The following is a 27193-nucleotide window of genomic DNA, read 5'->3' on the forward strand; positions in this document are numbered from 1 at the left end:
TGTTTGGTTGTACTCGTAAACAATGGTGCATTTGTATCAGTGACATATATACATGCAATTATATTTCACAATTTGTTTAATTTTTCTTTTTTTTTTCCAACAAAAACTTTGGCCTGTTGATACATTTGGCCTTTTTTTTTTTTTTGCGATCACGATTGCATTTACCTCTGAGGCTTTGACTTTACCAGGCAGAAACTGATTACCAGCTGCAAAATCCCAGGGAGGACTGGCACGTCAGAGTGAGTGCCGGGTCCTCCCTGCCCCTGAACGCATCCCCAGCCAACTGTGACCACCTGGCACGAGAGCGCGTTGTTTCGACGCGCGAGCTCCCCGCTGAAAGGCTGCAAATTGATCTGTTTGTGGTGGTGATGTCCCTCTGCAGCCCTGCGGTTCTGCTGGCGTGCGCTGGGCTCGTTAAAAGCGCGAACCAAAGTGGGTTTGATTGTTCAGCTCCGTGGCGGTTTCTTATGAGACAGTTTGTTTTTATCCACGGCGTTGTTTAGCCCTTCTAAATTGGAGAAAACGCGTGCCTGGTAAGGATGGAATGCAGGCTGAAGGCAATCAGAGGTAATTGGTGTTTCTGGGCTTCCCCAGAATAAGGGTTGTGCTGGAACGGGGGAAAAAAAAAACTATTATAAATGTTATACTGTTATTATCTGCTCTGCAAGTCTGATTTTTGTGCTGTATCATCTGTGGCCATTTCCCGGTGCGATCCCTTGCATGCAGGCTGTGTTAGCTCTTTCCGCAGGAGCCAAAAAACCTGCTGACAGCTGCGGAAGGGAAGGGCTCCTGATGGGTGTCGTGCTGGGAGGATTTCTGTTCCCGACAGGTACTGAAGCGTCGTACTGAAGCGTTTATTCCAGTCTCGTCTCCTTGCTACAAACGGTATCAGTCAGCAGCCTGAAGGAGAAATTAAAAGAATAGCAAACCGCTGATCTTGTCCAAAGGTTAATGGCTGGGTTAGGGGAGCGATGCTGTTCTCGTCTCGCTCCGCTCTCCCCCCCTCGTGCCCCGCTGCCGCCTTCAAACGGCTCGTGGCACTTCAATATCTGAGAGCCGCGCTTGGGATCAAATGCAAGCTTACCTAAATCTCCAATAAGGTGGTTTTTTTGTTTTTTTTTACTGTACCAGCATTAGTGATCCCTTCACAAGGCTGTCAGCCGCATAAGCATCCTTGCAACAGCAAAGCAGAGCGGCTGCTCAGGTTTATCTTTCTCATCTACTGCAAAAAAATCAGATTTTAACCTCTTCCCAGGGAGTCGCTTCATGTGTGTGTTTGTTGGGGAGGTGGATCCCAATTTTGTAAAAGTTCAGCTCTTCTGACAGCATCTCTATGTTTGTGGTTCTTGATAGTTAGACAGTAAAAGGAGTAGTAAAGCACAGAACTAAAAGCTGAATTCTTTTCAGCTTCCATGGAAACTTTCTGCCAGCAGGCATCACAATGAACTTTACGTGTTGGCTGATGGACAAAGAGACCTCTCCAGCAAATCAAGTTGCTGAGCACACCTGATTTATGACCCCAGCAGCACTGAAGAGGTGTTCAACTAACCTTTGGACACCTTCTTCATCGGCAGATTACTTTCTTTTTCTTCATTAAGATTCTGTGGTGGATTTTCATAAAGTAATTAAATACCTAGGGGAAAAATCGAGATTATTTTTCAAGCAACATTATGACATTTGCTTAGCCAGCTGCAATTGTCTTAACAATTGATTGCAAGATTGATGGAGACGCCAAAGAATTTGAAATGTAGGGGATCAATTCTATTGATGTCTCCATAATTACCTAAAGTAGCCTTAATCTGCATTCACATGTAGGTATTTGTGGAAGTGGGCAAGTTGTGGAGGGCAGTGCTGTCAGCAGAGAATGAGGGAGGTTCATGTGCTGCGGACTGTGAGACACTGGTTTTTATTGGTTTTTACCACTGCGAAAACGAGCTGAATTGCCCTCTCAGGTCAAGTCCAAATAAGAACCAAGATGACGTCTTTCAAGAGGCTCCACTCTTGCATTCTCCATGGCCTCTAGGCATCTTGTGTGGAGGGTGTATTGGGAAAGCCGTCTCCCTTCTCAGTTTAGAAAGGCAGAGCTCAGTTCAGCATCTGTTTACGCCCGCAGCAGCTGTTGGCCCATGAAAGCAGCGGTTGCTTGGAGCGTTGGGTGTTGAAGCCTGGGGAGAGATCCACCAGCCCTGGCCACCAAGACCTGATCATCTGAAGGTGTCCTCTGTGATTGCACATTTGCTTGGAAGAGATATTTTTTAGCAAATAAACTCATCAAGGGGAGGTGATGATATCTGTACCGTAGCAAAGACTTTTTGCATTTTATTGAGCAGCGCATTATAATGAAAACTGCCTGTTTAATAGCTAACCTGATTGCAGAGGTTTCTTCCAGCAGCACTACACAAATTACGTCTGTTTTAAATTACAAGGGCTATTGCAAGTCTTTGCCAACTACCATAATAAGGAGTGATCTCTCTGAATTCAGTAGGTCGTCTTCCTTTAGAATATTAACTTTTGGGTTAGAGGAACACTAATGCCGTCCACTTGCGATAGACGCTACTTTCCCGGTATTGTAGCCGTAGCTAAAAGCTCCTAAATTAAATTGTGTTCTAGCATTTCCATTAGAAAACACTATTTCCAAGCTTTTATTACTCCATCGTAAAATTCTCTAGGTGGTGAAATTTAGTACATAAGGTTATATCCATGGCTGGAGTTATGTCTTAGATAAAATATCAGGAGACAAAGTTTACTAGTGCTTGTGAAAAGGAGGATAGGAGTCTAAAGCTTCTTTCCCGCACTCTGAAAGTCATAAAGAAAGCACAACCTAGACTTCAGACCAGTAGTCGAAAAAGCTTGAGAGTGAGGGGACTCAAACCCTGCCATGGGTTGCCCAGCCTGTCTCCATCCTTGAGGATACTCAAACCCCAGCTGGACACAGCCTTAAGCAACCGGCTCCGGTTTGACCAGAGACCTCCAGAAACACCTTCCAACCTCAACATCTCTGTGCTCTTCCAGCTCTACACCAAGTGCATTAACCAGGCACTATGCTTTAGGTTGAGCGTTGTGTTGGTGCTGTCCTCCTGCTAAGGATGCTTTTCTTGCCGAGTCCTGTCGATTTAGTGGGTGGACTGTGTGTTAGCGTGGATCCACCCAGTTCCTGGGTAGGTGGAGTACATCTGCAAGGACATTTGAATGTCCAATGAATTTCTTTTTTTAATGCTATTTATTTCCATAAATATTTCTCATTTGTTTATTGGATGGTGTAACGCTCTTGCCTGTCTATTCCAACGGGGTTGTTCTGTCAATTTGATTTTAAAGTACGAGAGAGCTGTACTGCAAAGGTGGTTTGTAAAATAAAACCCTGTGCTTGCTATACGGTCTCTGTTATTGGCAGTCAGACCACAAGTTTGTCCTTCAGAATTTCCGAACTTGCAGTTATTTTTCATTTGTTGTTTCAGAGGACGCGCAGCACAGAATGTAAATGAGGCAAGAGGTGTCAGTGATTATAGATAATATGCTAAAGCCGTTTCTGAAATATTTATTAGAAAGCAGGTTAATAAAGTGACATGGTGCACCTGTGCCGGTATGGCGTAGACGTTCTAAGAAGATTATGCTAATGGCAGTATTTAGGAGCAAGTCTTCATTGGAATTATTCTGTGCTATTATCATCGTCAGCCGAGGAATTGTTATTCAAAAGAAAGCAAATGATCAAGGTTTTTGTTTCTTCTTTTTTTTTTAAGTTTTGACTGCTCTTTAGCCTGGTGAATTAGAGAATGTTACAAGGAATCTTTTCTTTTAAAAAAAAAAAAAAAGAGAGGGAGGTAGACTGGACAGAGAAGTATCATGTACGGAAGTGTAAAATGAAAAGGATTTTGGAAACCTTCATTTGGGCTGGGCAGTTGTCGGTCTGGAGGTGTTAGGATGAGTGAACAGTAAGAACATCGGCAGAAAAGAAAAGAGAGAATTTGGGAAGAGAGAAAATCTGGGGGGAGATGCAAGGAGAGCAGATAAACGCATTTTAATGATTTTTTTACTTTCATTTGACTTGTACAAAATACACATTTGAGGTCACTACGTATTCTCGGTGTTCCAAGGTTAAAATAACTGGAGAATCACCACGCTGTATGCAGAGCCAACGGATAAGTGGTTATAGGAGTGTATTAAAATACATTTTAATTCATGTGTAAGTAAAAAGTTGTTTAAAACTTAACTATGCTCTGCATACGTGAAGGTATTTGAAGTAATTGCTGTTTAAAAGAAGGCTTTGCTATTCACGCTTTAGTGAGCATTTGTTCAGGTTTGGGTTTTGCATTGGGATTTCAAGGTCTGGGTCTGTTGTTTCGTGCGCGGTCTGACAAGATAAGAGTAGTCTGTCTCGTACACACACAGCAGATTTGTCTCCCAGAGAAGCAAAAGCTGAAGCATGGAAAGCATGATGATGTGCAGGGAGGCTGATCAGCTGTAATGAAGCATTCATTATCCTTCCATCTAAATTAACTGAAATGACATCATAATAGTGCCTTTTATAACCTCACTCTAAATTTCCTCTCTTTTATTGAATTATCGGCTAAACCTAAAGTATTTGAAGCCGTATCTCTATATCCTTGTTTAGATAATTATTCTGTCATTAGGGAAGGCACTTGTTCATTCTTTCATCCTTCTTTTTTGATGTTCACTTAAGGAAAAATACTGGGCAGTACAGTTGTAACTCGGATTGTTTCGTATTTTCTTGTCATAAGTATTTTGCTGAAGTGCTTATAGTGTAACTGCAAATCCCTGGGTCCTAGAGCTAACTAAATAACGTACAAAATGGAATATACTGTAAGGGCGTTTCTGCTTTTGCAACATCTCTCTCTAGATTATTTCTCCAGAAAAAACCCTTTTGCAGAGGCGATTTGATCTGTGCCTGTGCGTTGCCCGATGAGTGAGGTGTCCTGCAGCATCGTGTGGCTTCCAGCTTTCCTGGGTTCCTTGAGCTTTTGCGGATACTTTCCAAGGATGTGAGAGGTTGTATGAAGGAAATTGGGGCATAGAATATTTTTAAACATGAGCGAACCAGCAAATCAGGGCACTTGACTAATTAGAAGAGAGAATGGAAGAAGAAAAGCTGGCTGTACCTTAAAAATGGAGGAAAAAAAAAAAAAAAAGAGTTGTTTGGCACAGTGACTACTGTTACACTTAGAAATTGAATCCCTTTGTCCCTTCTTCATTTATTATTGCCAGTTGAAGTCTAGATTTGATATATATGAACAGCCTCCTGAATTCAATGAGGTTGTTTGTGGGGAAAAAAGAGGCTGTCTGCAAAGGTAAAATTACAGAATTGAACCATTAATTTTTGCACTGTGTGGTGGAACGGTCTCTAAGCATGCATCCACAAACCAGTTAACCACCTGTAGGCCTATTGGAAGTGATCAGTAATCAATAATGGTAAAAATACCCAGAACCCAGTAGCTGGAATCGAAGTTACTTCATGGGTTGAATCAGCAGCATATTAATTGATTTATTGGCTGGATTGAGAGCCATAAATGGGGAGAAATTACTGAAGAGATTAGGGCTAATCTGTCCTTTTACGCAAGGCAGGCCAAGGTGAATGATACCTGACCAGAACACAGGTGTTTGGCTAACTTATTTTCTTCTGATCTGAATTTTTGAGAATTTCTGCTCTTGATGGCCTATCTTTAGCATCACTAAGCATTTCCAAATGTTTAAACTCTGCCGTGGTTTTCTGTACCTCCTGTCCTCTTCCTTCTCTCACCTGAGCTCTCTGCTGTATTTTTTTGAGTCAATCCTGAAGTGTGGTGGCTTCGACTGAACAATATTTCAGCTGAGGCCTTGCCAGGGCCAAGTAGACACGAAGAAATTCCTTAAGGAACAGGTTGCCCAGAGAGGTGGTGGATGCCCCATCCCTGGAAACATTCCAGGCCAGGTTGGCCGGGGCTCTGAGCAACCTGATCTGGTTGGAGATGTCCCTGCTCCTGGCAGGGGGGTTGGACTGGATGGGCTTTGAAGGTCCCTTCCAACCCCAACCATTCTATGGTTCTGTGAAATGCTGCACCTCTCCCAGTGAGCCCTTATCCTAATACAACCCTGACCGAGCGTTTTGCAGCGTGGCGGCGTGTTGGTGCTCCGCTGTGTTACCGTTCGCTGTCTGACTGCCTTTGCAGTTTTCCACCATGTGCTTGTACAATTCATTATTCCTTCTGGCTCGTGGAGAACTTGATAAAGGTGTCCTGTGAGGAAATACATAAATAGGGATAAAACATCAAGAAGTCCCAATGGTGGTGTAAGACCTCGCTGTAATGGGAGCTGTGTAAATACAGAATAAGAGGACAGTCCCTACCTCGGAGGACCGAACTACGACAGAAGAGACAGCAGAAAGCTACTGATGCATTTGGGAGCCGTCCCCAGCACCACTTCCCCCCAGGGGCCCAGCACACATAAGCCTCACCTGTCTAGAATATAAATTTTGTTAGTTGGTAGATACATATGCCCTTTAGTAACGGTCATTCTTCCTTCCACATATCCTGAAGTGACTTCCTTCTCTAATCGTATTCCTTCTATTCTAATCACATCATAAGCAATGTTAATTTCCTTTTTTTTAATTGGGTTGATAAAGTCTTTTGTCTCACAAATCTTTTCCAATACGTTAGCATGAGATTTTGTTGCTGTGTGTGACATTCTCGGTATTGCGGCAGAGTACATTGTGATCGGTTCCAGTCTCTGAACTTCTCTGTCTTTCAAGGTTTAACACTTGTGACTCTTTCCGACACGGATAATGTATTATTTTGTTAATCGAAACTGAACTTCAAGAAAAGCACTTCTTTTTATGCACACGCAACTGGTAGCTAATCTTCATTATTAATTGCAGCAAGATAAGGAGTGCCACTGCGGATTGACGTTCTCCAGCTGAGCACAGGAGATAGTTTTGATTACTTGTCGGTTGGCCCAGCGATGTCCAAGTACACCTTTCACTCTTACGTGCGCTAGCGGCAGCCAGCTTGTTCATCAGTACTTAACTTAGTTTAATTCTGCCTATTCTGTAGACCCACATTTCCCCCATTTTTTTTCAGTTTCTCTAACTTTGACAGTGAAGTTATTGAAAATTGTCAGCACTTGCTTTGAGGATTAGGAGGATTAAACTAACACCTGGAATGATTCATAATTTTTTTTTTTTTAACTTCCTCTTGAGTTTTATTTGGGCATAAACCTGAACCATTTTTGTATTCATGAGTTGCAGCAAACTTCACAGATGATATCATGCCGTTTTGTAGATTATAGCCAAGAATTCATCAAGCAAATTTTTTTTCTATCCAAATGATCTCTCCAGGGTAGTAATCTTTCTGTCTGATTAACCATACGAGTGACTGTTGTGCCAAAGTTACAAAGTGATGCCAACCTAATGGTCATACTTTTGCCACGTTGGACCTATGTCCATTGTTATTTCTTCTGATTCTTTTTCACTGAATTGCAACTTGTTGACAGGATAACGTTTGAATACTCCGGGCAGGAATACTTACCTTTTTTTTTGTCGGCTTCAGTTGATTTCAGTACTCGTGTGCATCATCTGTAGCAGAATTTCCAAACAAATAGCATCCTTTCCAGATTAATGTTGTGGTTTGCTTTCTCCTAGATGAATTTACTTCCAGAAGATGCTCAGGCATCTTCTGTCCCAGTTTCCAATCAGTATTTTCCAACTGAGAGGGACTGAGTCGTGGCATTTTCTTCCATATTATTTCCAGAATATGGATATATGCTCTGAGATCCCATCTCAGTTCACCACGTCTCCTCACTCTTGTGTCAGTACATAAGAGAATATGAGGTGGTCAGGAGTATGGAGTGGTAGTGGGTGGTCTCGAACAAATAGAAAACTACATTACGTTGTGCCAGAAGGCTGTAGTATTTAAATTGGTTTCTGATTACTCCTCTTTGTAACTTCCCTTTTCCTCAGTTAAATCTGGATTATTCAGAGTGGATCTTACTGTTACTGTACTGTGCAGTCATATTTCACTTTGCAGTACCACCATCTGGAATAGTCGTATTTTGCCTACCCCCATGTTGTAGTCAATATTTCCAGCAATCCTATCAGTACTGGTTGAAATGGGCACAAAATCCTCATGGTCTTTGGTTTGATTTGCAACTGAGGGTATACTGTTGTAATAAAAATACTGTTCTGTTGGCTTTCTGTCAACTTTCTGTTGACAAGAACTGGGCTTTCTTCGTCGATGTACGTTAGGAAGTGTTTTACCCAGTAACGGAAGGATTGACTGTATCATCAAATTAAATCAAAATTAAAATGCGGCTTGAATAATTCAAAAATCAACACTTAAATCTCTACGTCTCTTCTTTTGATGTTCTTTTGTGGAAAGCTGGGAGGAATACCTACCTTCCTAAAGCAGCCTGATTACAGGGGTAGCACGTGGTGGTGTTTAATTACAGCTGCAGTTTTAGCAGATGTGCTGTGCTATGGTCCTTTTGCAGTTGCAATGTACAGTAGATTCTGCATTATTTGTTCTTTATTGGCATTCACCAATGGAAAAATGAGAGTTACAATTTGAAGAAAAATAATGGTATATAAAGTAATGAGATTGTTCCAAAGCTTAATTAGATGGAGCAGATTGAATACATTACAGTGATGTCTTGAGGCAACATAATTAAATTGGAGGCGTAATCCTCCCTGTATTGGAACCGATTTTATCTTCGTAAGTCAGGGAGCGTTGGATGGCCCTTCCTACTATGTTAAATTACTAATTCCTCTAGGAAGGCTTACGAATCTCATAGTATTATCAGACTTCAAGGCCACAAAACAAAACAGAGCGTAAGTCTACATATCAAATTGTTGATAGTCTGATTACACGGATAACTTCGGTTTCAATCTTGGTATACGCTACAGCTCAGTAATTGAATCATAGATCTAAAATACACAATATCTGCAGCGTACTACTGTGGATGCTGAATGTGTCTCATTTATAAAATCTCTTAACAAAGTTGTTTCTGAATGTATGCGCTGACAAAGATACTGGGGAATAATGCTGATCCTGAAATGATCGCTGCGTGTGCTGGATGCGAGTGCAAAGATGCATATGACATCTGAGCTATGAAAACTAATATTGGAAAATGTGTTTGTGTGTATACCTACAGAGATGTATGTGTTTATTCTTTTATACTTTCTATATTCTTTCTTTTCTATTTTCTTTCATAGATTTTTATTTTCATGTTTGGATGCTTCCTTCTCCATTGCACTGCTATGGAGGTGATCTGACTATTGTACAGACACATCCCAGTGGTATCAAAGTTTTTGCCTTACTTTATTAATTTAGTGTGCATCCTGATGCCTGTGCGTTATCCGGAGGCTTCATTTCTCGAGTTACCAAACATTTAGCTAAATATTAATTTTTTTCAGGAGACATCACTAAGTGTCTTAAAAGTCAATTAAAGATCTTTTGAATTGCATCTGCTGGTTTGTTTTAAATAATTCTGATATTTGTCAGATTAAGATTAACTTTGTTATTTGTGTTTGACAGTGAACTCTTTTTTTTTTTTTAAAGATTGCTGTTGTGGGGCGGGGGGGAAGTGGTACATGTCACGAGTGGTCTTTGTCGCTGCTGGTACTTTCAGGAGACATAAATCTCTACCGCAGTCTGCTCAAAAGATGAGCTCGTTTGTCTGGCCATTAGCTGACAGTTTCATAGCATAAATTTAAAGTTTTCAGGAGGAATCTAATGTTTATTTTGAAAATGGAGATTAGAGTACCAAAGAATAATATGTTTACTTTTCAGCACCATGAATATGTAGTGACCTACTTACACTACAGCATTTGGTTTTATTTTTAAAGCTTGTCAGGCCAACTCCTATTGCAATTTAAGAAGCATCCCTTTTAGAAAAGCAATAAACTACACTGGGTGCTCAATTAGCATTTTAGAAGTAGAAGAGGCAACAATGTTTTGAAGATTGTCCTTCCACAGGGCTTTTGTGTATTACTCTGCCATAAATAGCATAGTGTTTGCCTCCTGTTTAAAACCATGTTTTCTTTGACCTGCAAGTTAAAATACAGCTGGTTGCGGGTCTGGGTTAGGTACAACACTAAGATACTGTAACTTTAAATATATATGCACTTTTTTCATAAGGTGTTTTAAAGACAAGTGATTTTTATCCAAAACATTCCTTGTGTTTCTGCATATGCTAATTTGCTTGATTAATTTTGCGAACATCTGCATATAATTCTGTATACTTAACAGCAGTGAGATCACGCTGCTTTTCAAGTAACAGCTACCAATTGCACTTTCCAGACAGACTCAGATTTTTGTCTAATTGAGATGCCAAAGGTACAAAGGTGCCACAGAAGAGTGTGTAATTATGTAATTTTCTCTTGATCTTTCAGAGTCTTCCTGCGAGCAATTAATCAGTATGCAGATATGCTAAACAAAAAATTTCTTGATCAAGCCAACTTTGAGTTACAGGTAAGAAAAAACCACCAGTGTCTTGGGGACTGATGTTAATGTTGAAATAAATTTCTGCCCTCAACGCATAATTTTGGTGTATGTAGATGTCGTCGTGAACTCCAGGTGACCAGTTAGCCCAGTTAAGTCAATTCAGGCTCAGCAGGTTTGTATGATCCATTCGTGTCTTGTGGGTCTTGTCCTAGAAGAGCACCAAGTCTTGCCCAAAGCATCACAGAAAACTCCTCCTTTCCTTCAGGAAGTGCAAAAAGGGGTGTCCTCCCCTTTTCTGCAGCAGATGCTTTGGTAGAATTGTTGCCCCAGACGTGGAGCCTGGGATGCGACATCTGACTGCCCTGCTGATAAGAAACACACCAGTTTAGGTCATTCGCTTAGGATCCTTTTTTTCTCCGTATTTGTGTTCACTCTAATTTTACTTGAATCATCAAACCACAATCGATTAGGATTTGTAGGTGAGAGATGTTTCAGGGAAGCATAAACACAACGAGGAGATGTACTAAGAATATATCAAGAAACACTGTCTCTGTAGTGTCTGTTATTTTTGCCTTTAAATATTTATGTGCATAATTCAGCTACTTCTAAGTAGTTTTGTAGGTATGCAGAAAAACATTTCAGAGAACTAATGGTATCTATTCTTGTCATTTTGGGGGCTTTCAGCTTTGGAACAACTACTTCCACCTGGCTGTTGCTTTTCTCACACAAGAGTCTTTACAACTGGAGAATTTTTCAAGTGCTAAAAGAGCAAAAATACTTAACAAGTAAGTCCTATTCGTCATGTAAATCATGGACAAGAACTTGAGGTCTATTAACATAATTTTAGTTTAATTTCTTAGCTAAATCCATTCAAATTGAGATGCAATCATGGTATAATGAAAGGTTGGTTTTAAAAACATGAATCAAGTAGTGCATGTGTTTCTATCCTTGAATCAAGATCTAAATTACATGATTCATTGCTGATGAAGACAGTATTTTATACCACAGGATGTTCATAGAGTCAAGACTTTTCAGAAGTATTAACATACTATAAAACTGAATTTTTAAATCACTTTGGCTTTGTGCTTATTCTAATCTCATTTTACGTGCACTCTTTATTGCTTAATCCCTGACGGCCTTTTAGAGAGAATTTTTGTAACTGCAGCCAGTTTCGCTGCGATATCCCTGAAGAATGGGTTTGTGTAACTGCAGTCTTGTACGCTTTCATGGTTAAAAGCGATTACATTGCCTACCTCTGAACAGGGGGCTCAAACTACCCCCGCTGCTCTTCAGAATCCCGCAGCAAACGAAACCCGTCAGAAGAAAAAAGACTGGAGCATGAATATTTGTTTAATGTATTTGTTTCTCCTGGATTTCATTGGGGTTCCAGTGTAGTGGACTTTATAGTTAATTAATTGAAACCTGAACACTTTAAAAAAAAAAAAACAAAACAGTTACATGTTTTCAGATATGGCACGTGTGTTCTCTTTCTTGTAAAAAAAAAAAAAATGTTTGTAAAGAGTGCCTGCAGAAGCAGTTTGTTCCCATAGTCAGTCAGGTTGCCGCTGTGAATGCACCAAATTGGGAGTTTCAGAGCAGATTCCCTGAGCAATTACAGCTCAGACTCCTTGTATGTATGATATATATATCTATATAGAGAAAGAAGATGCATTTTGTATCACTTCACCTTCTAAATTCAAGCTTTTTTTCTCTGTTATTGTGATGAGAGGTCACGGTGTGGATGGGAAGAGTTCATCACTGCTGCGGTGAGATGCAATTTTAAAGGCTTTTTAGTTTATCTGTGTGGGTCGCAGACTTGGACCAGAAAAGACAAGAGCTCCGTGTGCCAACCTTTTTTGTGGCAGCAGAGTTTTGCCCTTCACACTCATCCACTCCATCCTGAGTTTTCAGGTGCTTCTCTTGGAAGCTGTGCTTTACCTGGGCACTGAAACAGAATTTCTGAGCACTGTGTGATCTAATATACCTCCGTGTGACTCGTGGGGCTCCGTGATGAAACAGGAATATTTACAAGTTCAGCGGAGAAGTGATGTCAAGCCGAGCTCAGGCTTTTGCCCTTGTGCTATAAGTATCATAAATAACATTATATTTACACGTTTGCAGAAGGAAATCAAGATGGTTTTGTAGAGCCAGGTAAATTTTATCTCATTAGACGCAGAATTTACAGACCATTTTTGTACAAGATGGGACCAGTGATGCAAATTCTCTTTTGTAATTAAGAGCGTAAAGGACAGTTGCAAATGCAAAGCGCTCCAGTCAATTAGCAAGCAGAAGGATCAAAGCTGTGGCTGCTGTTGGTCTCTCTAACGTTGGTGTGCACCTACGTGAGCATTTTGGTTCAGATCAGATTCCCGACCTCAACAAAAAAAACAACAGCTGAGCTGTAGTTGGACTGGAAATTACCATCAAATACCTTTGTGGGCTGATACTCCTCTTTATGAGGATGGGAACCTTAGACAGACATTTTCTTCCAGTGATTTTTGCATTAAATGGAGCAGTATAGCTTGCTGAAGAAATTCAAGAACTCAACAGACATTTCTCACCGCTAATATAAGTAAATAGATTAAGTCATTTCAAGATGTTACTTGATGAAGTTTGCTAAATTGTAAATCTGTGTTTATAGTGATTTTACAACTTGTTATTTTCAGTTTAATCATGTTTTGGAGATGGAAATCAAGACCATAAATTCTTCAAAATGCGATAAATGTATGGTCGGGAAGCAGTAACTTTTATTGCTATGTGAAACCACTACCAGTTCTGTGCTGAAAGGATGTAATTAATCAGTTAATTCAATATCACACTCACCCATCTTTTTAAGTATATATTTCAATTAATATGTCAAATATTTAATAATTAAAATTTAATTATTGTAATTTGTAGGTTTTTTGCTAAACATTGCATTTAGGCATTAGATAATAACAGATTCTTAACGATGCAGAAGAATCTCTTTAATCCATATTAATGACAGGGTATCTCACTGTTATCCCACAGAAATCCCCCAAGTTAACAGATATTACCATTTTGCTCATCTTGTTATTTAAGTAATGATCTCTAGCATACAAATACTCCGTGTAGCAGATAAATTCTTGGAACTCATGATGGTTCTGATCCCATCGTTAATGAAAGCAATGGGATGTTTGCCATTCATTAAACTTTCCAGGTGTTCATGTGGAGAGGGAGTGGAATATTGACAGGAGACGTGAGGCCTTGGTGCCACCAGCTTCACAGCCGAGCGGAGGCAGGTTTAGCGGCGATGCTGAAGGATGAGCTCCCATCTCTGCCCAGGTCGTTAACTGCTTGGGACCACTCACTTTTGGTCTAGCCTGGGCAGCACAAAATCCCACTGGAACCTAGAAACCTTCTCTTTCTAATTTTGTGCATCAAGGTACAGATGTCTCAAGCTTTTCCTTGTTGTATTTTCAAGGACAATGCTGTGCTAAGAGGGGGCGTAAAAGTAAAATACAACCTTAGGCCGTGAAGCGCTCTGTTAGGCTTCCTCCAGCCATTACCATTTGAAAAAATAGAAAATGCGCCCAATTAATGTCGGTAACCGCCCGACACCCCGAAGGAGGGCTAGGTAATCTGAAAATATGGCAAAGAGAGGTTTTGCACAGGTGAATGTTTTGTCGGTGTTCCCCGTTGGTAAGTAATGCTGCAGAAATTGAAAACTGGGGTCTTTTGAGGGAGAGCGGGTGACACAAGGTGAGGGACAGAAGCTGCGTGCCTGAGGCTTTCGGCCTCTCTTCCTCACCCCTCTGTACAAGGGACATTCAGCAGAATGACATTTGGCTTCACGGGCGCTGAGCTGGTGAAGGGAGGCTGTGCGATCTTATTGTATGGGCTGAATTTGGAGAACTTGCTCAGGAATTTTGAATGCTGATCAGATTTTGAAATTAAATGTTTCTGCATATTGGTATTTAATTTATTTTTTTTTTAAACGGTGGGTTTGTTTTCTTTTTTAAGGTACGGTGATATGAGAAGGCAGATTGGTTTTGAAATCAGGGACATGTGGTATAATCTGGGTAAGTAGCCTGAGCGCCTGCTGCTCAATGCTTTCACTCGGTGTTTATACAAACCAAGTCTGAGACGAAACAAACTTGCTTTCTCTTCGAATAATGGTAGGCTTCCAGGAGGCATTTAAAAAGCGGGTGATTTGAGAAATAAAGCTGCCTCTGCATGCTTATTTCACCATCTGGATGTCAATGTTTATGTATCTTTTGGGTTTTTTTCATGGTATTCAACGTCATACTAAATAAAAGGAAACCTTTATGGTGATACCTGTTGAATATTTTTTTTCTCCTTAAATATATACACACACACACACATACAGAATCACAGACTGGTTTGGGTGGGAAGGGACCTTCAAAGCCCATCCAGTCCAACCCCCTGCAAGGAGCAGGGACATCTCCAACCAGATCAGGTTGCTCAGAGCCTCATCCAGCCTGGCCTGGAATGTTTCCAGGGATGGGGCATCCACCGCCTCTCTGGGCAACCTGGGCCAGTGCTCCACCATCCTCATTGTGAAAAATTTCTTCCTAATATCTCACCTAAATCTACCTCCCTCTATTTTGAAACCATTACCTCTTGTCCTATCACAACAGGCCCTGCTGAGGAGTTTCTCCCCATCTTTCCTTTAGGCCCCCTTTAGGTGTTGGAAGGCTGCCCTAAGGTTGCCCTGGAGACTTTATATATGTGCGCACATCTGTATGCACACACGTAGATGTGGATGCAGTAACTGGAACTGCAGCACAATGAACGCGTCCAAGGGCTATCAGTAACTTAGCCTGGAAATTCTGCTTTAAGTCTGATTTGCAGTCTTGTTTGGCTTTATCAGAGTGATTCAGGAAGATCAGCACAGGGTGGGAACTGGGACATCCCTGGAGTTCATAGGTAAATTAGGCATATCTGACTATCTCAAGTCTCTGCTCTTCTGTGGGTATAATTTAGCTGTATGGGGATTGAATTTCTTGAGAAACTGAGTATTTACTGTGACCTGAGTGTACTCATCTGCCAGATTTCATTTTCCTGAGCTTAACAGCGGAGACACTTCAGCTCTTCTGAGTTTTATCAAAAGTTCCTTAAATTATCGGGAATAAATGCACTTGCCACTTCACTTTATATCTCTAGCTGAACTGTTGTGGCTGAAGCTTGAAAAAAAATCAGCATATATAAGAGAGGGGAATGCAAGGGTTCATAAGTATTTGATATCGCACAGTTTGCATCTGCTCTGCCAGAATGATGAGAAAAGGCTTCCGAGAGCAGCTGAGTTCACTCTTTATTAGAAGCACCTTTCGTGAATTAAGTGTCTGGAGAACAGATTAAAGTGTACTACACACCTGATATGTGACTTGACAGGCAGCTAATAAAATTGGTTCATACCTGATGCTGGGTCATCCAGCTGGGGATGCTGGGAGACTCTTTGTCAGTAATTAGACAAATCTTTACCTGTTCCAGGCTTAATTCATCTGTTATCTTTACTAATTCCTCCAATGTTCTTAAACCTTCTCTGCTTTTCCTGGAATTTACTGGACTGATAGTAGAAAAGTTTGATGCCCCATCTCTGGAAACATTCCAGGACAGGTTGGACGGGGCTCTGAGCAACCTGATGTGGTTGGAGATGTCCCTGCTCCTTGCAGGGGGGTTGGACTGGGTGGCCTTGAAAGGTCCCTTCCAACCCAAACCATCCTGTGATTCTGTGATGCTATCTATTCTATTCAGTTTGGGGACTGTGGAGTGCATTGTGCTTTTTACTACTGCTGATGGTACTGGCTGCTCTTGGACAAGTTATTTAGTTGCTCTAGGATTCAGTTTTCACCATTAATAGGGAGATGGTAATAATTTCCCCTGGAGTTTTGTGAATCAATTGACATGAGGGATGATGTTTTCTTCAATATTTCTTTTTGTGCTGTCATGAAAGGCTTTTTTTTTTAATAGAGTTTTTGTAAACCGAGATTATCCAGGTAGATGACTCCGTGACCTCCTTCTGCTCTAATATCTGTGATTCTGTGAGTGGCTGGGATCATTAATGCCAAAATCTCACTTGTTGAGGGAGTCAGTAAATTGCTGCTCTTCCCAACAAAAGCGGCAAGAGAAAGGTAAATGGGAGGCAGGACCCCAATCCAAAGCTGCTTTTTTACTTCTCATAATGAGGAGCTTGCTTTTTCTCATCTTCTTTCTAACACAGATAGTCCATGCTGATCGTGTTTTAACTCCTGGCTCTTCACCAATCTCACATATGTCACAGCATCAATTAAGAAAGAATTCTGACTTACCGCTGCAGGGGAATTGATTGGGGGTGCTTGACACTTTTATCTCAGAAGTTGCACTACATTAGTCGAATTGTTAATGTATATGTGTAGAAACATAATCAGAAGTGAAAAGCTGTAGTTCTCACATATGCTTGAGCATGTGATTTTTATGACTTTGCCATTGTGCATAAGATAGGATGAAGCCAAACAACCCTGACTTTTGATTTATGTATTAAAGGGTATGGATAAGCCTCAAAAATCAGTATTTCGTCTCATCAGTTTTTGTTCATAAATACCATGATTAATGTGTAACGCCTGCTGAGTTAAAACTGCTCAGTCAGGGACAAGACAGTCCTATAGTTGCAGCGCACATTTCAGAGTATAATTTATTTTCTGAAATTAAAGAGTAAAATACGAATTCTAGACGTTTTTTCTTGTCTGTGTTTCTTATGCAATGTCAGCTGCAATATTCATACCTTCCAACCTTTATAAGTAGGAAAAAAAAAAGTGGAGAGCAGCACTATCTAACTGTGTGCACACAGTTAAACCTGTAACTTAGTAGTAAGATTTTTGTTTTAAACAGGGAACCACATAGGAGATCCAGCCTAGGAGATTTTCTGTTTAAATTATTGTTGTGGCTGTCCAGTTTGATACTCTGATGTATTTTGATCATGAGAGGCTTTAGATTTGAGTGCTCTGATGCAGCAGCGGTGTGGACAGCTTTGGGCCTAGTCCTGGCCTGCAGAGTCCCTGCTGTGTGGCCTTTCTGAAACTGCTGCAAGGCTTTTATTTTCTTACATGTGCCAAAAGCAGCGTATGTTAGTCTTTGTAGGCTTTGTTCCCTCTGTATCACAACCCATACTTTAAAATAATGTGGTATTTCGAGTCATTGTTTTGTTGGAACTGGGACCTTAGACCTTGGTGAGACAGTAAGTATCGGAGAAGCATAAGGAAAGCCGTGGCCTCTGCCTTAAAAATGTAGGAACTCAAACAACATGCGCTTAAAAGCGTTGTGTGATGCAATTTAGTGTATACAAAACATAGTTTGACACTAGGTCATGTGTACCAGTTTCCAATGGTTAATGGTTTCAACAGTTCTATGTTAAAGAAGTTGTAATGACATTAAAAACAACATCCTTTTGGTAAAGGTGGTCACGCAAAGCCAGCTGAGAAAACATTGCTTTTGTTGTTGACATCTGAACCAACTAGGAGATGGAAAAGTAAAATTCCTGAAGATGAAGGGAAATGGTTGCTGCTGGTGTCCTCCAGTGAGAGGCCCACTGGCCCGATCCTTCCCTCCAAGTGCTTGATGTCACAAAAGGTGTCTTGACAGAGACAGTAATGTTGTTGGAGGGAAAGCCGGGGTTAAAAATAGACCTGAACTTTGTGTGTTACATAAATAGAAGTCATTACAGATAACACTCTCTGAATTAGTCATGCATGTTCAGAGCTGATCCAAGCGAGAGGTGAGGTTGCTGGCAAGTTATTCAGTGTATTTTGTGGCCTAAACTTAAATTAGAAGAACCTGATAAATCACAATCACACCTTTTCCAATAAGGAAAGCACCTTGAGTTTGGTTTGCATAATGAGGTCAGTTCCTGTTGTGAGCAGTTTGTAGGAGCACATCTCATGGCAAGGCAGAAACCACTGCAAGGGGAAGTTTTTGCATGTTCAAAAGAATACTTTTTTTGCATGTGGTTCTTAAAGCAGCTGCACAATTTGATTTTCAGAAGAGAATCCTCAGTTTTCCTCCAGACTTGTCACATTTAGAGTCTCTGCGTGGGAGTTCCCACGCTCCCAAGGGGAAAAAGGCGAATTCATTGTTGAGTTGTTTATCAGAAAGTGCTGCCTGTGACAGGCAGCTGGGATGGATGCTCTGGAGTGCCAGAGGATCGTTTCCTTCTGTGTTTTACTCTCATGCTTTCTTTTGTGGCACAACGCCACACTGGATGACATCATCGTAACAAACTTGTGCGTGGTGGCATTACCAACATGTGTCGTAGCGTCAGAAGGATATCGCGCAGGGCTCTCAGCCCTCTCCCGTATTTCGCCGTTGGTGGACAGGCCCTTTCTCCGCATTACTCCTCGCACATGCTTGATGAAGAAAAGCAATCAAGATGGCTTAACATTTTAATTTGTGCTGCCCTTCCTTCCCGTGGTCGCTGCCAGCCCCGACTCCTGCCTTCGCATCCCAAGCCAGCTGCACCGCCCCAGCAGGTCATTCCCCTTGTTTTCTTCTGGAACTGAACTGCGTAAACTCTGATGGGAGCCACCCACGAACCCTCCAGACATCGTGAAGAACTAAGTAGGTTTCAACAGCAGATGAGGGATGTTTTCACAGTACAACGTACAAGTGATTTTAGTACGTCCTGCTAATAACTTGCACACTTCTATTCCCCATAAGTCCTTCTGAATTTCATATTTGGAGAAACTCTCTGTCCTCTTTGATTTAAAAATGCGGCTGGTGGTTGCCTGCAAGGCAGCACCACTAATAAATACAAGCAGCCGGTGAACGGCGAGTAGGGAGAGCGTGGACGGTAGAGCTTTCTGTGTGCCAGCCGGATCCTGCATGGCCAGGGCCAAGTCCCTGCTGGTGAGCGCCTTGGGAGGTGAGGTCTGTGGCTCTCCATGCCTTTGTCATCGCATCAGCTCTTCAGTGACTCCCTTCTTGAGCAAGCAGTTTATATGCCCCCAGAGAAGAGGAATGATCAAAGATTTAAAAAAAAAAAAAAAATCATCTTTTGTGAATTTGCAGTTCTTCACATCTAAAGTTCAAAAGATGTTCCTTATTTTTCTGAGGGAATACCTGAGGCCACGGAGAACTTCATGACATTGAATTTGTGCCTGACAAATAACTTTTGCCACTATCATTTGTTTTCTGAAATATTGACTCTGACACTTTTCAGGCATAATACAAGAAAACTGCCACCTGAGAGGCCAAATGTAATAATACTTGTAAGAGAGATAGAGGAAAGCTTTACGCCTCTCACTTGATATTCCTCACCAACAACCAGCATTGCAGCATCGTACAAAGTAGCAATTTTAGTGCAGTATTAATTTGCCGTAATAGGATTGCTAATGCTAATAGGATTCTGAAGTTTGCCAAATCAAGTAACTTAAATTATATCTTCTAAAAATGTAGTGTGTTTTGTTAGTAAAGGATTTCTTCTTGATTATGTTTGTTGAGATTTATGTTAGTTCTAGTCAAAAATGAAACTGTTAATTAAAGACTTCCAAGGTTACTGCCGTACTGGTGTAGCGCAGTGGAATATAAATGAAATAAAATCCATTTCTGTCCTATAGCACTGGTAACTGCAATGGGAAACAGGAGTCTTAAAATGGAGGAAGCTGAGGGCTCCTTAAATCGGCTTGGGTCTGAAGAGGCCTGGTCTGAACCACAGCAGTGGATGCATGAACGATGCATGAGCCTGATTGCGCTCATCCATTAACATCGCAGCTGGGAGAACCATCACCCGTTGGGTAGTGAGGTTCAAATGAATCCCAGCCTCTCACTGAGAGGAGAATATACTTGTACTTTCTAATCTTCTGCCATCAAGTCCTCTGCCTGGAGCTCTCCAGTGCCCTGCTATGCTGCTCTGCACCAGCATCTTTCCATGGAGTTGCTGAATAGATGATCTGTAGAATATAATCTGCATTCTTTACGCTTTAGCTAATAATATGAATATGTTTTTAACTAGTCCAGTATTTATTAGGTGCCGTGTCCCTGTTAAGGTTTAATTTCTGTTCTGTGTGCAGAGGGCATAGCAAGGAGGGTTCGGGGAGGTGCTGTTTTCTCTTGGGAAGATAAATGTGAAATAAAGTTTGCCAGTCAGATCAGCTCTTGACGAAAGAAGACATATTGTCGGCTTGGTAAGATGTAGTTTCATGCCTCGAGGCGGTGTAAGCGTGCACTCGTGGTGACACTTTGATAGACTGACGCGGAGAACATTTTGTACACTGCGGAAGATACAGGAGTCTAAATAAGTTAATACAAGTGATGTGCCTCTTAGCCTCCTCCTCTGCCAGCCCTATGTTGTATTTTAGAAAAAATGCAAGTATGGGTGCTTCGTGGAAAATGTAGCAGTTTGATTCCTGATTCAACAGCTCCTGTTAATTTGATGATGGTGTATGAGAATTTATTGATATGGCTTGTATAGCAGTTACCTTCTACCAAAGTCAGTGGCTGTTCGTTAACTCTGAAATGCGTCTTTTCTCTTAAAGGTCAGCACAAAATCAAGTTTATCCCGGAAATGGTGGGACCTATCTTAGAAATGACGCTGATCCCTGAGACCGAACTTCGGAAAGCTACAATTCCGATCTTCTTTGATATGATGCAGTGTGAATTTCATTCTACTAGAAGCTTCCAGATGGTAAGCAATAAGCTACAAATATTTAAAGTTAGTAAGATTTAACTGTTCTTTGACAAAAACATAAGATTGTTTTGTTATTTCTTATTTTTCAAAAGAATGATATAATTATAGATTTTTCTGTAACTCTGAGTGGCTATAGAGTTTTCATCTGAGGGTTTTAAATTCTTGTTGAAGGAAAAATTTGCATGAAGTAAATGAAACCTTTCTTTATGATACAAAAGGAGAGCAAAGCCAGACGTTTTAAATTTTCACTGTGACTCAGGAAAGGAGTCTGCTCCTGAGTGAAACTGGACATAAAGGAAGCCTGATAATGTGGCAAAAGAAACTATAACCTAGTATTGTGTCTAGTATCTTATAATTTTGATACTCTTTGCCATTTTATGGTTTATGAGGAGGGGAAAAAAGCCATCCAGTGAGTATCAGTGTTTCTTCGTGTTATGTAGGCACTGCAAAATGTAAAATACTAATGTAGTTTTTTTTATTCTATTTTTTTTTAACCTACTGAAGGAAGTCCCTGAGTAGGCATATACAATCTTATCCTGATAGCATCAACTTTTGAGAGACAAGTGGAGTGAAAGAAAGTTTCCTAACATTATTCATTTGACCTTCTTTCCCTTGAAACTTTGCCTTAGGTTAGGCAAGGTAGTGTTATGGTGTGAGCCAGTGTAGCTCCTTTACACAAAATTTCTGTCATTCAGGATATGGCCTTGCAAATTTTGCAATATAAAGTTTGATGTGTGTTGTTTACTTTTTTTTCCATTTATATTGGCAATTTTCTTTCTTGGATGAAAAATCTTATCCTTTTCCATAATTTTTTTTTGTGAACTGTTTTTCATACCCAGCTCTTAATAAATCTGTAGCCAGAGTAAATGAATATGTGCATGGAGAGACTTAAGCAACGGAAATGTCATCAGCTTTATTACTTTGATTTGTTTTGTGCTGGCTGCTGTGTGGAAAGGTTGTGAACTGTATTTTGGATCCATCCAATTACTGCATAATCATTCTTTCTTATGTTTGACTCCGATGATACTGTAAAGATTGAAATGCTCACTGGGACGCCATTTAAACAGTTTCCTGTCAGATGCTCTCTTTTGTTGCTTGTCATTTTTTATTTGTACAATTATATGGATCATGAAAAATCTGAGGGTAACTTTATAGCTAAATTTATGGCCCTATATTTTCTTGACAAAGGAAACCGGCTTTGTATGGAATAGTTGGGTGATTTTAATAAATGAACGCCTTAAATATTTCACACAAATTCTTTTTCCCTTTTACGAAGAAAAATACCTCATGCTGAAGTCAGAGATGTCTTGGATTGTAGGTATTCAACATATGTTTCTCATGTCAGCATAGCTTCTTTCTTTATGAACATAGCGTGGATATGACAGGTAGTAAACTTTTTTCAGTGCATTCGGGTTGAATGTCTAACAGTGACTAATCAATCTGTCCATTTATGGTTTTGCAGATAACGTAGTTATAGAGTTTGCTGAGTATTTCAGGTTGGTCTTTGTGGAATGAAGATCACAGCTTGTAAAAAGCAGAGAATCATAGAAAAGTCTAGATTGGATAGGACCTCTGGGAGTAACCTGGTCCAGACTGGGGCTTAGATTGGGTTAGCCAGGGCCATCTGAAGATCAGTATTGAACATTTCCAGTGAGGGAAGGTTTCACCACCTCTCTGGGTGACCTTTTCTAATGTTTAAGACTTTTCTTATATCCAGATGGAATTTCCCTGAATCAACTGGTGCCTTTGGCCGCTTGTGTGGTCATTGTGCACCCTCATGATTAAAGTACCTCTGTCTTCTCTATAAGCACCATTCAGCTGTTGGAAGGCTTGAGCCTGCTCTTCTCTAGACTGAACAAACCCAATTCCTTCAACTGTTCTTCAGGTCAGGTTTTACAACAAGGCTTACCTTGGTGGCCCTCCATCAGACCATCTCCAATTTGTCCGTGTCTTTCTTGAGCCGGAGTAACCAAAGCTGGATGTGGTATTCCAGCTGTGCCCCAGCAAATTGAATAATCCTGTTGATCCTCTAGCTGTACTGTTGTTGGTGCAATCAAGGACAAATTTTGCCTCCATTGAAGGGGCACACTGCTGCTTCACGTTCATCTTGCTGTCCACCAGATCCTTTTCCAGCAAAGCATCTTGTACCACTGCTTGCAACTATGCAATCCCAGATTCGGGACTTTATGTTTCTCTTTATTAAGTATTATGCAATTTCTTGTTGACTGTTTTCCAGACTGTCAAAGTCATTAAAACAGCACCCTTTGTTATCAGCAATTTAGCCTCATCTCATAGTTTGTCTGTCCAGTCCATATCTTACAAACTTGCTGGTAAGTATGCTTTGGGAGGCTATCAAACACATTGCTAAGACTTTGACAACCACAGCTCTTCGTCCACTGAGCAGCTAATTTAATCACAGGAGGCAATCAGGTTGGTCAGATGTGATTTACCCTTGATAAATCCATGTTGGCTTTCCCCAGACAACCTTCTTGCCTTTTGTGTACCTGGAAGTAGATTTCATGAAGACTTGCTCCATGGTTTCCTCAAGAAATGAAGTGGACTTGCCTGGCCAGTAGCTTCCTGGCTCATCCTTTTTGCCTCTTCTGTATTTCAGTGATAGAAACAGAAAGATATAAAACTATTTAAGTATTACCAGTACCTAGGCAAGCTTTCATACTTAATGCGTCAGTGTAATCTACTGTGTTGTCATTTGTCTGCAACTACCAATTATCATTGTCCAGCGTGGCTTTCAAAGAGAACTTAAAAATTGAATGGTTGGCTGCTGTTAAACTGATCTGCCAGAAATCCAATTATCTAACCTTATTAGTCACATCAACAAGGGCTTAGATTGGCTGCAGATGTATAAACCTCATGATCTGGGGGGGAGGAATTTAAATTTTTTGCAGAACTTCTATGCAGTGATGGCTTGTATTATAAACAGACAGCTTTCCCAGCGACGGTTTTAATTTCAGTATGAATTGATTTACCTGGTAAAACCAGTAACAGACAGAATAGGATTTTTTGTTCTTCCAGTATATATAGCCCTGAGGAAAAAAAAAAAAAAAAAAGAAAACAGAAGATAAATTCCTCTGGTTTTTACAGAACTAAATTAAAGGCTGACTGAATTAAAAGCTGGAGTTGCCCATTTTTGTCCTCTCCCTCTTAAGGTGCTTTGAAGGCTATATAAGACTTCAAAGCAGGCTGTACCTCAAAGCAGGAATCCGATACGAAAGTCAGTGTGGGACTGAAGCTTCCCTACAGAAGAAAATGCCTCCTTCACTCTGCTTTTTTCCCTTTGCCTGTTTTACTAGCAAACCCTCCAGATCAAAGGGAATATGTCAGAGCCACAGGAGCGATGAAAGAGAATTGGTTTGATTGTTCAAGGCCTGGTCAGGTAAGCGTGATGGATCCCGCCGTGACAGCAAGAGAGAAAGTTCATCATGAAACAATCATTCAGCTGAAATGTGAAATTCGGAGCATAAAAAGCCCCGACCTCCTGATTTTGCTGGCTGTTCTTTCCAGCTGTCACTTGCTTTGGCTCCATTTCCTATGAGCACTCCTGTTTGTTTGCCTACCCAAAACTTTAACTTGCCTGTTCTGGACCTGTGTCATTGCTGATGGACTCTTCTGCTTGGTTTGTGTTGAACCCATTAACAGAGAGGTGCCAGTGCAGGAACCGGTACAAAACAGAACCGGGAGGAGGCAGGGGGAAATTCTGGGCAAGTTCTTCCTATCTCATGGCACTGCATCGTAATATGATTTCTTGTAACTAATCTGGTATAAGTTAATTAGGAGAAGTAACTTACTTCAAGAGCCAAGAAAAACCCCTATTAACAAAATAAGGTGATAGGTTGAGTCAGAAGCACAGCCTCAGCCTGTCTTCCCCTAGGTTATTACATTTGTCGTCAAGCAGAAAGGAAGGAAAGACCTTTGGTCCTTCAAAGTAACGTCCGAGAGGTGTACCTCTCCACTCCACAGTAGTGGGCAAGAAGAAATTAGGAGTTCTGTGTGTCTGGTTTTCAGGCTGAACAGCGTTACTAAGGAGAATCGTCGGTGTCTGGTGGTGTTGGCATCGGCGATACAAGCATACATGCTCCAGCGTGTGTTCTTGTCCTGTTAGAGTAAGGACTTGTGTGAAAGTGATGATCTGAGGACACAGTTCAAAAAATGCAACAACACATCTCTCCTGTTTTCTGCAAATTGGAATGACACCTAGCATCATGGAACTGTAGCTGAAACAATAGAAAAAATATTGAGAAATGCAAAAGCAATGAATACATAATGCAGAGTCATATACAAAATGCATATTAAATGAATACATAATGCGTATTACTAAAATAAAACCATGGGTGCAGCTAAAGTACTTCTAGCTAGCGTTCTGTTGCAAAGAGAATTAAATGAGTAAAGAGCATAGGAAATAAAGAGGAAATCTTTTTATTTCTAACATTTAACTATAAATCTCAGTATCATCCAGACAGTCATACTAGCATTTTTATTTGCAGTGTAGTTTCTTGCTGGTTGTCAATGAATTTCAAATGGATATAATTCTCCTTAGTAAGAAGTACCTAGTTTGTCTGAATCTCGCTTGATTTTAGAACCTATAATTCCTTATTAAGACTTTTTACCACTTCTGAGCCCTGTGTTAACCTCCCTTTCCCTGTGCTATAGATTTGCAGACAGAACACACGTTAATGACTTATCCAGGTTTCTGTGATGCTGCAGATTCTCCTTTGTAATCCCTCTGAAGGCACAAATTCAAATAAGTCATCCCCCACAAAGGATTAATTTCAATAAGGAATGTTTGTAGTTATCTACAGTTGAAATGTAAATCTGTAGGTTTTTCTTGTTTTCTGGCCTTTTGGAGAGTATCGGTGTTCCTCGCTCGCCCCACCTGAAGAGCAAAGGAGAAAGGTGGTGCAGTAAGTCTAGAGACCTCCAGAATCGCCTGCTATGAAATGGCCAACAAATCTGCTGACCAGAATGCTGTGGGAAAATAGGAAAGGGAACAGACTAAAGTGTTGGGAGTTACCACCACCTTTCATAGCATTGTAAAACTTTGAACAAAGTTTTACAGTACTTCTGTGTTACGTCTGCGTTAGAATAATTTCTAGTGGTGTTATCTGTCACTTGGATTTTATATGGCAAATTCCTGGAATCATAGAATGATTTGGTTGGAAGGGACCTTTAAAGCCCATCCAGTTCAACCCGCCCTTGCAAGGGGAGCAGGGACATCTCCAACCAGATCAGGTTGCTCAGAGCCCCGTCCAACCTGGCCTGGAATGTTTCCAGGGATGGGGCATCCACCACCTCTCTGGGCAACTTGGGCCAGTGTTCTACCACCTTCAGTGTAAAAATTGTTTTCCTAATGTCTAATCTGAATCTACCTCCTGTTTTATAAACCACTACCCGTAGTCCTGTCACAACAGGCCCTGCTGAAGAGTTTCTCCTCGTCTTTCCTGTAGTCCCTTTGAGGTACTGTAAGGCCACTATAAGTTTTCCCCGGAGCCTCCTCTTCTCCAGGCTGAACAGCTCCAACTGTCTCAGCCTGTCTTCACAGGAGAGGTGCTCCAGCCTTCTGATCATCTTTGTGGCCTCCTCTAGACTCGTTCCAATTCATTATTATCCCATATCAAAACAAATTTATAGCAGCTTGGAGGATTGAAAGTCGTCCTCATCTACAGCTAGATTAAATTGTCAGTCAGTGCTACAAATATAGCTTGACCACACTTTAGGTAAACTTAAAACCAAAAGCGATTAGTTGAGCTGACACTTGAAGACACTACAGATAGCTGACATTGATTTATTTTCTCCAGATGGGAGATTGTAACAGACAGATGAAGTCGTGGATATACTCCTTGTTCAAGTTCAAACCCACATCCTAAAGAGAAGCAGAGATCTTCATCAACTGCAAGGAAAAGTTGCTAATAATTTCCTAACATCACCCCCCAAGCTTTCACTGTCAACAGGAAGATAGGAATCTCAGCTTATTGATGGTGCCAGATCTACCCCCTAAGCCTCCAGAAAGAGCCTGAGCAGTGTCACTGGCTGTAATGTAAACTGAAAATTTGGCACTTCTTCACTTGACAGTAAATTCCATGACAATAATTGCAGGCCTACTTTGTGCTGG

At 40.9% G+C, this 27193-nt stretch overlaps 1 protein-coding gene across 3 annotated transcripts in view; it reads left to right on the forward strand.

The window, feature by feature from the left end:
• Positions 1–27193, forward strand: part of DOCK1 (dedicator of cytokinesis 1) — a 287834-nt gene that overhangs the window by 195415 nt on the left and 65226 nt on the right. For all 3 annotated transcript variants that reach the window (XM_086752623.1, XM_086752622.1, XM_086752624.1), the window contains 4 exons: positions 10376–10454; positions 11112–11212; positions 14409–14467; positions 20915–21063. In XM_086752623.1, coding sequence (XP_086608749.1) covers positions 10376–10454; positions 11112–11212; positions 14409–14467; positions 20915–21063 — 388 coding nt within the window. The remainder of the gene's footprint in view (positions 1–10375; positions 10455–11111; positions 11213–14408; positions 14468–20914; positions 21064–27193) is intronic.

This window comes from Chlamydotis macqueenii, chromosome 7 (assembly GCF_036417535.1).
Source record: "Chlamydotis macqueenii isolate bChlMac1 chromosome 7, bChlMac1.mat, whole genome shotgun sequence".
Lineage (NCBI taxonomy): Eukaryota > Metazoa > Chordata > Aves > Otidiformes > Otididae > Chlamydotis > Chlamydotis macqueenii.